Source organism: Vidua macroura, chromosome 8, assembly GCF_024509145.1.
Source record: "Vidua macroura isolate BioBank_ID:100142 chromosome 8, ASM2450914v1, whole genome shotgun sequence".
Classification (NCBI taxonomy): domain Eukaryota; kingdom Metazoa; phylum Chordata; class Aves; order Passeriformes; family Viduidae; genus Vidua; species Vidua macroura.
In genome coordinates, this window is record NC_071578.1 from 13,043,890 (window position 1) to 13,056,709 (window position 12,820).

Here is a 12,820-nt window from a genome sequence, read left to right on the forward strand (position 1 = left end):
AACAAAGGGGATTAGGTATGAATAACAGCATTCAGATCTATTTCTTCAAACCTTTATTTTGTTAGTATCGCTATTCCAGGCAGCAAATGGATTAAAAAATGCCAATGATCTCACAGCTGGAATGGCTGCACCGCTCAAAAATACTTTTACCTTCATGTCTCACTGAAAAAAAACCCAACTATTTTTTAATTCTTGATTTTTAAAACATCATAAACAGATCTTTATCACATAAAGCAATCTTTCACTAGAAGACCCAGTTTTGCTCCCCAGTTGCTTCTCTTCCTGGCAGGCTGAACTCACTGGGAGAGCAGAGCCTGCAAACTCTCCCACATCATTCAGCAGTAACCCAACTTGGAGATCAGAGTAAGGAAGCCATGTCTCAGATCTACTCTCCTCCAATGTGCCAAAATCATAAATGTGGAAGTTCTGTTGGCAAAAAACCCCATAAAATCATCCAGTTTGAGCGCTATGCCCCTTCCCCTGCATGGCAACAAGAGGCTCATCCTAACAGGATGCAGCACCAGAGAGCAGACACACCACCGAACAGGAAGTAGTGTTTGCCTTCAATGCTCAGCACTAAACCTTCTTCCAATCTTTTTCCTTTTTTTTTTTTTTTTTTTTTAATTGAAAACAGTCCTTCTTGTAAATTCAACTACTGTGCTGTAAACGTTAAATGAATTTCCTTCAATGCTTCAAAAAAACATTCCAAATCTAGCACAGTTCAAGAGTGGTCTCATCCCACAACCCCTGCACGTAAACACAGACAGACCGCAGCACAAAGCAGGCTGCTCTCCGTAGGTGGCCTACATCTTCCATTTCATTAAGGGTACTAACTACCTCCAGCAAGTGACATTTGGAAGCCAAGTGCACTCTGCCTTAGAGAAGGGAAAATCAGATTTCCCTGTGGTGACCATGGCTTCAGGGGAGGTCTGCCTTCAGCAGTGAAACACAAGCCTTCAGGGTTCTGGTGCACGGCAGTCACTGGAGGGACACCCTCAGTGGGACACATAAATAGGCATGATGCTTGGTTTAACTGGTTTTTTTTGGTCTGGGAAATAGAGAATTGAACCCTACATGATCACACTTGTGCATATGCTTCTTTAAAATGTCTGAACTCATTGGTCAAATTCAATCCAGTTCTCCAGAGGAAGAGTTGTCCCAAAAATGTCACATTTCTGCAAAGTATGCAAAAACAAATAGCCAGACAGAAGAGAAGGATCTACAGGTGTTCCCAGTAAGCAAGTTTCAGTAGAAGCACACCTGTATTTCTAGACACCAGAGAATCCACACAGGTGAGACTTGTTAAAAGTACCTTAATTTTAAGAAAAGCTCATTCTAACTCATATCTTCATAGGTATGAAAAAATCTAATCACAAAAAAAAAATCCATTAAAAGACAGATTTTATTGTGCTGTGCAGCTAAACTACTCTTTCCTACTCTGACAGATTCTCAAATAAACTATCACTGAAAAAAAACACTGGGTTTTTTTTTGTTACAGAACACCCTAATTCTATGGCCTCTCTCTTTGCACTCTGCCATAAACCTTCCTCTCTCCCCTCTGCCTCAGACAGAAGACCAAAAGAAAAAAATAAGCATTACATTTAGGGTCAGTCTTTGATAGGCAAACAAGACCTGGGAAGAAAAAGGAAGTCCAGGGTATGGTGCCCACCTTGGACCCTCTCTCCTCAAAGTCCTGCCTCTTGTACTGCTTTCCTAAACTGATGCTCACTGATCTTCTCTTCCATGTAATTCCCTTTAGCTGGGGCAGATGCTCCACCTCCAGCAACCTCTCAAGGTAGACATGCTGAATTTTACAAATCTTATCTGAAATATGGATCTACCACCTCTCTCTAATTTACCATCTTCCAAAAGGCCCTCTATTTTATCATGAAAACAAAGAGGGGCAGAGTCACTCTCCAGCATTTTAAAAGCATTCAGTTACCCTGGAGTTTGGTGTAATATTTCAGCAGTACTTTAGGCATGTAGTTTATAAAGCACTTAGGGACCCATTAAATAGCAAAATTTAAGGCTAAAGGCTGGCAAGCTGAGGGCAGTGAGCTTTTAAATTTATGAAAGGCTACAGAACTAAGAGGCCACTAAAGTGATAGCTGTCAGCACCACTCCGTCCTACATTCATGCAGGTTCAAAGGAGAAGCCAGCATGCACTCAAAAGAAAGAGAGCACTCGTTCCAACTTCCAGGCTATTTTCTAAATACTCTTTTCAAACTCCTTTTATACTCAGAAAAAGCCTTCTAGAAAACATCCACCCCTCTGCAAGCCTTGTATTGGTTACCTGATCCACTTTTGCGCTCCTTTTTCTTCCTCCCAACTCTAACAAGCATCCTTGCCCTTTTACAAGTTAAGGTCATTCAGAGGATCTATACAAGCAAGCAGAACACAAGCTGGACTGAAGATCTTGAAAGGCTCATGCTTACCCTCACCTTTAATAGGGAGGCACCACCCACAGAGACAACACGTTATCCCGGCATGCACCGCTCCCTCCTGATCCAAATGGAAAGCAGCACAAATCAAAAGGACCACAGCAAGTTGGAACCTGTTGTCTCAGCGGGTGGTACCCTGCATCTGTAATAGAGATGAAGGCAGCTGTAATCTCTCCGGTTTTATGCAAATGGGATGCTGCACTTCAACTCCTGGCTAGGGGCCAGGAAAAAGAAACAAAACCAAAAAACCCCAAACCCCACCACCCTTGTCAGTATGAAGCTGATGTAGTAAACATCTAAACACAGTTGGCATGTCACTTTACAGGATGTGGGAAGACCACAAATAAAAATCTTATCTCAATCTATCCGTAATTTAAGCCTTACTTTCTATTTCAGCTCTGAATTACAACCCTACAATTTTAATATAAATAAGACTATTCAAGGTGTTCAGGAATTCTATTGCATCATGGTTTTCACTTTCCATGCACTTCTTTAAAGCGTTAAGAACAAGCACTCAAACTACAGAACAGTTAAGTGGAAATTCAACCTTGGCCTTAGAGCAAACTGAAGTCAGAAGCCAGTCTGGGAAAAACACATTTTCCTTCTTAGTCCCTGGACAACCCTGCAAACCTGTGCCAGCACAGTCTGGGGCTGGCAAACACTCTGGCACCACACTAACTCAGAATCACAGAATGGGTGAAGTTGAAAGGTATCATAGTGTCAACCTTCCTGCTCATGCAGGGTAATCACAGAGCCCAGGGCACAGAATTGTGTCCAGATGGTTCTTCAGTATCTCCACAGCCTCTCTGGACAATCTGTGCATGGTCACCCACACAATAATTAGGTTCCTCCTCATCTGCAGGTGGAGCTTCCTATGCATCAGTTTCTGCCCATTGCCTCCTGGGTCAGAGACTCCCCAGGGCTGCTGCAAAGGCAGCACTCAGCTGAAGCTGGCATTGCCGCTGATGGAGTCCGAATCCAGCTACACCTGCTGATGCTGCCTTCCTCGTGCACCTGTTCTCCATCAAGGAAGAAGTCACCATAATGTTTGTAATCTGCAGGAATGATCAGGCACCTGTCCCTTGACCTCGCTGATGGGCTGGCATCAGAGCACGAACCTGCAACTGCCAGCTGAGGCACTGGCTTTGTGCAGACACAGAGGGACACGTTCCTTGCTGCTGGCATTGCTGTGGGCAGTTGCTGCCAGCAAGAGATGGAGAAGAGTGCAGAACTCAGCACCTCCTCTCCCACAATTGCACTGGCCTCATGCTTCCTGCCAGCAGGCTGTACACACTCACCACTGCAGTGCAGAATCTCCTCAGAATACAAGAACAGTCTGAAAAAAAAGGCCCTACTTTAACCCTGCTGAATAGATGCAAGAAGTTACACATTTGTTTTGATTAGAAACAAGATAGAAAAAGCTAAAAATGGAGTATAACTTGCAAAAACATCCTGGAAGGATTTCTGCTGCCACTCAAGTTGTGCAACATTCTCAACTGGAGAGACTTATTTCCATGCAAGCAGCTTGCCATGAAATCCCACTGAAAGGCCTAATGCTGTCATGACATCATGATTTAGGATTTTTAGAGCTATCAGCCCAGCACAGCTGGTGTCATGGTTGCCATTATACCATGAAACACTGAGGAGTTTTAAACGAAAAAGGTTTCCTTGTTTGAAATGCTTAGATTTCTTCCATCTTATTCTACAGATTCTTAAAACCAGGCTGGTTCTGTAAGCAGAGTATAGCTGATACGTAAGCAGAGCAGGAAACAGTGCTGCTTTAACTGAAAATAAATCTGTCAACAAGGAGGTACCGGGAGAGCTCTACTTCAGACTTTTCAGGTTCTTATTAAAAAATATAAATTAAAGTCAACATTTTCACATTATTTGCTACATCTGTTTGCTATTCCATTATAAATAAAAATACAGGGGCCTCCAGTTCAGTATTAGTTCACTCAAAAAAAAAAAATCAAAAAGTCCTTTTCATTTAATACTGCTTTATAATTGTTCTAGACTGTACTGTATTACCCTGAGAGGTCCACAAGAAGTAAACTATGCATTACCCAAACTGAGCAATTAACAAGACCTTTGGCAGTGTTCTATCTTTCCCCTTCTAAAGTACAAAGGACAGCAAGGCTATGGAAGCACATCCCTGTTGTAGGAACCTCGCTGACTGTCACAAGCAGATCCAGCTCTGCACTCTTTGTAGACAGCTGGAAACAAAAAAAAAAAATACAAACCCTTTCTTGTCTCCAGAGGCCAGGGCAACTGAGCAGAGTGCCACACCAGTTTTAAAGGAAATATACCGAAGATTTAAACAACTACCCTGCAACCCCATGCTCCTGCCAACCATTCTACAGCACACTTTACCTGGGACAGCAGAATCCCAAAGCCCTTCAAGCAAAAAAGAGACTTATTTTCTTTAAGCTTTATTAAATTCCCTGTCAGAGAACACGAACTTCCTGAGTGCATAGGAAAATCCACCACATTCCTACAGTGTGCACCCAGGGCTGGGCTGGTGACGTGCAATTCCCACAGCCATCAAATTTCCAGAGCAGTTTTAGCAAACAGCAATTGCTCTTGGGAGTGAGAACTGCTGGTGAGTGCTCAGCTCCTTTGAAAATCTTTTCTCAGCCAGTCTACAGTGCTCATGTACCAGCTGGTAATTTCAGGTTCAGTGTTGAGGAGATGTGTAGGTCTTGGCAGCTCTACCACATGCATAACTGTATATTAAGACTTTTGCAGACAAGGTAGAACCAACCTACCCAACAGGACAAATCCTATTAAGCTTTGTAGCTCCAAGAATGAGGCCAAATTAAAGGTGGCAGACTGCAGACAGCTGAACATCTTAGGGCAAGGACACAGTACTGTGGAGCTGAGGATGCTATTCCAGCCACACAGAGAAAAGGGAAACACACACCTGATCTATAAATAAAAGCACCGTGTGAATGCCTACATGTTCATGCTAAGATCTCTTGTGAGGGAACGAAGTCTTAAACTCCATTTCTTTCACTTGCCCTACTCCTCCTTTGCCCCTGCAACTATTGATTGGTGTTTGTTGTTAGTAGACGTGTTGGTTAAATGTCCCAGGCAGATCTCTGTGACACTGGGGTCCTGTATAAACTCCAGACTTGTTTTCTGAAAAACAGTTGTGTAATCACAAACACAAGGAGAAAAAAAACAGGAGAAACTGCCTTGAGGAATGGGTAAAGTTAAAGAAACTGCCCGACTGCTGCTGTTGCAAGAGAAGCACTTTGATGGAAAAAAACCTGGTGGCTGAATCTTAACCAAGACAAACAAAAGGAGGAAAGCTTGAGTGAACAAACTGGAGCCTTTGCTACACCATTCATCAAGGACATTTATCCTGCAACTATAACACAGTGCAAAGATAGTTTCAGTAAACAGCAACAGCAGAAACATTGTGCCATTTCTGGCTAGTTAAAAAGCAACTTTCACAGCCCCAAAATCATGATGGCTGGGCTGCTGCTACTCTAACAGGAGTTAAGCAGTAAGGTCAGCTAACTAAAGACAAGAATAGGGTTAGCTCATGCTGCCTGCTTGGTCTAATCCAAAGTTCCTGCTAGAAACCATTCATACCAACAACCTAAGATAATAATTTAATTACTAGAGAAAAGACAGTCAAACAATTAGAGTTTTAGGCTTCTGTTACACAAATTGACACTTTATACAGCAGCCACTGGAGTGGCAGTCTGCTGACAGTAACACTGCTGTGCCAGCAACAGCAAAAATGCCCTTACAGCAGTTTTCCAGAGGAAGGCATTTAACATGCACAGGGAGGGGTCAGGATTTAAGCGTACCACCATAACAGATTACAGAGTGTGAAAAACACAACAAGACAGATAGTTAAAAGAAAATTTCCCAACAAGTTAAAAGAAATTTAAACAAAACCCCACTGAACACTGAAAGGAAATATACTGCACTCAAAGCCTGCAGAGGGGAACATAGAATGTCTTCTACATGCAAGAACAGGCATATGTCATCTTTTTTTGACACCAGGGCTAGGGTGTTCTCAACAGAAAACCAGCTGTACAAATAACATGAGCAGCAGGACAGGGTTTTACCTACACACCCCCAAAACACAACACAAAATACAACGCACAGCTACAGAACCTTAGTGACACTTACTCATGCACTCTGTTGTCTCCATACAAGTCACTTAACCCAAAGCTGACGTAGTGCCAGTGCTCAGGAACATTCAGTGCTGGGTTTCCCAGGTTTCTGTACATGCTAACATAGTCCAGAGGGTCAGGTCCTCCCAACCTGCATAAAAAACAGAAAAATTCTTGCGTAAGTTAGTTCACTCAAGACAAAGGGTAACTCTCCCCAGGTGCTAGAAGCAGTTGTACAAAGACCTGGTTTAAAACAAAAATTAGAACATTCAAATTACCTCTGGAAAAAAAAAATATTGAGGAGAAAAGTTAGGTTAAGTCCAGAAAGCTTTGAGCACAGGAAGACAAAGTACATGTGTGCAACATGCTAAAAATGTTTTTAATGTTAAAGCATAAAAACCTCTGGAAAATCATATTAAAGCTTCCAAAAAACACAAAGAAAATTGAAAAACTGTTCTAGTAAAAGAGCAATGGCTGTATCTGCATTGCAAACTCTTAATTCAGTCCAGAGGCACATACCTCAAAAAAAAGTGATGCTACTCCTCAAGCAGATTTTGAAATGACTAAGTTTTGAGGAGAGTAATCCATACTTTTGAACACAGACAAAATAGTTCAAACAGTGGAGGAGAAAAACATTGATTCAGTAAAACTAGCAGCAAAACTTCTAAAAATACACCACTTGCATTAAACAAGAATGAGTAAAAGGCACCACTGTACCCTCTGCATCAGCATTAGAATGGCTTCCTTAAAAGAACACAACTCAAAAGTCAACGCAGTTCAGGCAGGTTACGGTACAAAGCAACCCCCAAAGCCTGCAGCCACCCTTCCTGCTACGAGGCACAGGGAATTGAGGCTGTGTGCCAGCAGAGAGCAGAGCACATCCTCCTGCCACTCACATACCTCTGTCTGAGCTAAGACAGGACAACTCCCTGCTGAAGGAAGGAACATGCTGGACTGTTTTGCTGTTTGCCCTGTCAATCACAGAACACCTACCACAAGCAGTTATGGCACAGCTGAGCAGCTGTTTAACCACTTTGTGCCTCTGTGTCTTCAAGTAAAACTCTCAGCTGCTCCAAACAAGAAAATCCAAACTCATATGACCCCATTCACTGGAACAAATGATTCTATACATCAATTCCTCTCATGTCTATTGTCTGTTTAGACCCTGACACAATCATCTGCAGGTTGCAGGGTATGGCTGTGCTTTCTTCACTTGTCCTGGGGGTTTGTGTATCATCATACACAGTCTCTGTGGCTGGACAGATGGATCCAGCCCTAGTGACAATGAGACACTATTTTACATCCTCTGCCCTCCTCCTGTTGCCCAGTCTTATCAAGTCTGTACAAAACAGCATATCAGCTTGGTGTACTAAAAGGCTTCTCCACAGGTGTGCTGTGCTGCCTTGCTCCTACTGCTGCTGGCAAAAAACCAAAGCACTTGTCTAACATGACTGACTTTATGTAGGACGTGTTCCCCCTCAGTGATGACTGAGACCAGTTTTAGTTTCTCCAGCAGATCAGTCAAAGATGCAGCCCAGGATACTGGGGTAGGACAGAGGGGATGAGCAGCTCACCCCCAGTAGTGGCACAGGTCTCCATTGTCAAAGGCTACATCAAAACAACGCAGTCTCCTCGTATGACAAGTGGATCTTCATGACATAAAAGGCAAATTGGTGAGCAAATACGGGGAGAGTGTGTCAGACCCCAGGATGGAGCTGAGTTTGATCTTCAGTAGACACGTGAAAAAACCCGTTTTCAAAGTTAGCAATAGTTTGAAACACTCAGGAATAAACAAGTCCCCTCTGACACCCTTTTCTCACCTGTTCCCTTTCACTGGCATCAGGTCACACTGGAGGCTGAGGTCTCTACCACAAGCACCCATCCAGGTGGCTCTGTTCAGAGCACAGGCACCTATGTCCTGGCCAGTGCTCAGCCCTCCAGGGATCCATGATGAAAGCAGTCAGATGGAAGCAATTCCAGCCAGGATGGTCACTTACCCTTGAGGAGCAGCAGTGACCAGCAGCAACCACACACAATTATTACTGGACTGGGAGGACTCTGGAGTGAGGGAGGTTCATGCACTGACCAGCATGAGAGGTTAGTTAGTGCTCAGAGCAGTTGTGTGGGCTTTGCAATGAAGAGAACACTGCTAAGCATCCAGCACCTCCTACATGAAGGAAACCTGCTTCCAAACTAGCTTTAATAACACTTTAGAAGTCAAACAATCAGTGATGGAACACTGCTGACACAGGCACTCTGATACTGACAACACACAAGAGAAACCTCTACACTGCCCTTTTCAGGACAGGGACTATTCCATGCGTACATGCGTTTCCCTAGGGCTACTCAAACATACTTGTCAGGTCTGATGCAGATGGCAAGTCCTGCCTAGGACAGCACCAGGCAAGCCAGACACCTCTCCCTCACTCCTGCCAGCAATCCTGTGTTTGTCTCCGAAGGTCAAACTTCTTTGGAGACCTGCAGCACCACATTACCCAAGAGGTGGCCACAGCAATGTGGCACCAGGTGGCCTGGAGGAGCTGAGCTCAGTCCTGCCCAGAGCTCACTACCAACTGGTTCACGGTTGCTCAACGATCCAGTCACACCATCTTTAGTCACTGAGAAGTGTAGTAGGCTTGGAAGAGAGGTAGACTAAAAGCCTGCAGCAGTGACTAATTAAATTTTGAAAAACACATATCCAAGCCATACACCTATCCCAAAACCACCGTAACTGCACAAGTATCCAGCACGAGCTTTAAGCCAGCTACCTGCAGCACACACTAACACAGCCATGGCAATAACGCTCACCAAAGGTTAGTCAGCACAGATATTTATCCAGTTTCGGTGGCAGGTTTCACTGCTCTGTCGGCGCTGCTCTGGTACATCCTCCCGCCCACACTGCCGTGGCAGGGTTCAACCTTGTATCACAATCTACATATCAGTACATGCACTCACACAAAGAGCTGGAAGCGTTGGAGGATTTTATTAGGAAGAGCCCAACTTCAAAGCCAGAGGTACAGTACAAATTTGTTACATTCTCTATTCATGGAGCTCATTCAGGAGCAGGAAGGGCTGCCTCAGGGGAAACCCTGTATTTGCATCTGCACCAAGAGTCTTCTTTTGACTGATGTTAAGAGTGCTCTGAAGTTTGTGTGGAAGCAGAAACACAAAATACAGAGAGGAAAGAGACCCACAATGGAAAGACATTGGAAAACTCCTAATTCATTCACCCGAAAAGTCCTTAGTGTATTGTTTGTAGTCACTTCCCAGCAGCTGACAATAGGATTGCTCTTCACAGCTACTTTTTGACAACCTTTCAGAAGTAGTCTGTGATTCCCAAAAGGCCGCAGACCACAGCTCACTGTGAGAATGGCCTAAATTTAAGAAAGGTGATAAAAACCCAGTAGTCAAGCCCAAAATTATGCTTATTTCAAAACCTATCACAAGAAAAGAACAGATTTGATTTTTTCACCAGCAATTCTATGCAACAGGATATTTCAATTTGAGATAATCTACCACATTTTATAATAAAAGTAGATACTGGATATCAACAGACAAACTCCATCTTGGTGCATGGCCTTCACAAAAATAGACAGAAACTCTTCTAAGAAGTTCTGATTGGATCCCAAGCTCTCTCCCAAGGTATGCAAATAGCATTTTAAAACACTAGTTCCATTAAATAATCCACATGGCTAAACCCCTTTATGCAACAGCCATGGAGTTCTGCAGATTCTCCAACGTTACACAGTTAGGATCTGCTCTGATCTGCAAGCCAAAGACTACAACTTCAGCTCCCTGAACAAAAAAAACAAATCGCTGTTAACCGTAGAGAAACTGATACATATAATTAAAAGCTGATTAGTGTTACAATATTTCTCCTAAGGCAGAGAATTTCATTCAGCCATTTCCTCTTCTAATCTAAACCAGCTAATAGCTGGCGGCCCAGGCAGAGTAGGACAGATTAGCAGAGAGAGTTGTAGCATGAGTCGTTCTACCAGACTTAACAAAACCAAGCTCCAAATTTCACCCAACAACAGGACAGAAAGAACTTCTGGCGTCCATGGAGGCTTTACCTCACACAAGCATTTCCTGCACAGGACAGCAGTAGGAAGCTCACCTCTACAACAGAAGCTCTCAGCTCTCACTGCTGGCTGAGCTAACAGCTGGAGGAACCACTAAGTGGAAAATGCCAGGATAAACAGGCCTTCACATTACTTCTTACTTGCAACCTGCCATCACTGCCAGCAGCAATTCTTTTAGTGTTTGAGCTCCAGCTGCAGCGAAACTCTAATCAATCCCTTAAGCAACAAGGTTTCTTCCCAAACAAGGGCCTTTGTAATTCTTCACTATAGATCTAAATTTCCCTCAACCTCCACAAATCTTATGTCAATATAGTCAGCATGTTTTAAGATGTTGATAGAAAAGAAGTGCTAACGTGACTGGAAAGGCTTCATGAGTATCTAAGATTAGACACAGGTGTAAAAACAGACTGATCAGACCACCACCAAAGTCCTGATGTGCACAGATGACTAAGAAATTATTTATATTTTGAAGTCTCATATTTGCAATAACTTATCTCAGCCCACTGTGTCATTTTAATACAATACTCTCCTAGGCAATAAGGGCTAACAGACAAACTTCTTGCTAGAATCACTTGAAAAACAATACTTCTGTGGACAAAAACAGCAACAGCCTTGTCTGTCAGAGCAGCACACAAAGAGGATGTTATTCTGCTGTTGCTCAGGACTCTAATTAGATAAAGACATACAGGTCGAAATGAGCTGTAAATAAAGAAGTTGAGCATTTACTAGTTTTTTTTCAAGTGCTAGGGCAGGGACTGGCCAATATCACATAAAGAAAACATTCAGGAGTGACTTGATCATGTTCCTTAGCCCCAGAAGAAGGGGCTGAGCAGCTAAGTGATAGGAAAATGCAAAAGGAACTCCTCTTCACACGGGATTAGATGCTAGACACTTATCTTGATAGCTGAACATCCAAGAACTTCCTTCATGCCACTCTCCCACATAAACAACTGCTGTTCCTGGTGTCAGACACTGTGTCAGCAGAGACACTGAACAGCAGATTCACAGTCTGTGATAACACACGGCTACGTAAGGCCAAGGGAAGCTGGCACTGCCCCGTGGGCTTTATGGGTACACACGGTATGTGTCCGGCCTGCAGGCTGCAACAGCGGGTTCACTCCGGTCAGTGCTGCCACACGCGAGCCCAGGCTCCCGGCCAGAAGACAGAGCTGGTGCCTCCCGACCAGGGGGGAAACTCCAGACCCTCACCTTCTGTGGGAACACCTCCACTGAGTAACACGCACTCCCTTTTCATAAGATCTGCCCCAGCTGGGGCCTTCATCAGCAACCCCTCACTCGTGGACCCTCCAAATCACCCCAGAAACCCCAATACACTCTCCTGTCTTCAGTGCACACCTCTCTAGACCCTTCTCCTATTGCCAGCACAGTCTCCCCAGGAGCCCCCTCCAAAAACACACCTAGGCAACCAACTGCACCCCCAATCCCCCCATCCGCAGACCTGCTGCATGTCCCCAAAACTTTTGTATCTCACCCCTAACACAGGACGCAACCCCCAGTCCCTCTCCCCTTGCTACAACCCTCCCCAGCCCCTCCAGCTTACCCCGTGCAACGGCCCCAGCCCCAGTGCTTCTCCCAGACCTCTCCCACTCCCACTACTCCTCCCAAACCCTCTCCTATCCCACACAAGGCGCCGGCCCCACGGCTCCCCCCGGCTCCACGCAGGACCCCGGCCCCATCCAGGCCGCCTCACCAGTACTTGAGGATAGCGGTGACCTGGAGCGGGTTGGGCTGGTCGGGATAGAGGCGGCGGCACTCGCCGTAGATACCGTGCAGCCCCGGCGGGAACAGCGACGGGAAGGACCCGGACCCCGAGCCGGACCCCGGCCCGCCCGCAGGGGGCCCCCCGCCCGGCCGCACGCCCTCCATGTCCCGGAGGCGGCTGGTCGCGGCCCGTCCCAGTTGGTGCCGAACCCGCTCCGCTCCCGCCCGGCGCTCCCGGCCCGGCCCGGCCCGGCCCAAGCGGCTGCGTGGGGCCGCGGGAGGAGGGGCGGGGCCTACTGCCGGGCCGCGTGAGCGACAGACCAGCTCCGCCAATGGCGGCGCTGAGCGGGGCTCCGCGAGGAGGGGGTGGGGCCACGCTGCGAGGGCGGCGTGAGTGACAGGACGGTCTGACCAATGGAAGCTCGCGGCCCGGAGGGCGGCCGCG

The 12,820-nt window shown here is 45.5% G+C and overlaps 1 protein-coding gene across 2 annotated transcripts in view; it reads right to left on the bottom strand.

Moving 5' to 3' along the window:
- SUFU (SUFU negative regulator of hedgehog signaling) overlaps nt 1-12,657 on the bottom strand; it is an 89,836-nt gene extending 77,179 nt beyond the window's left edge. For both annotated transcript variants that reach the window (XM_053983665.1, XM_053983664.1), the window contains exons 1-2: nt 12,365-12,657; nt 6,588-6,722 (exon numbers count right to left, since the gene is read on the bottom strand). In XM_053983665.1, the coding sequence (XP_053839640.1) occupies nt 6,588-6,722; nt 12,365-12,540 (311 nt within the window). In that variant the 5' untranslated portion in view covers nt 12,541-12,657. The remainder of the gene's footprint in view (nt 1-6,587; nt 6,723-12,364) is intronic.
- Nucleotides 12,658-12,820: the final 163 nt, after the last annotated feature.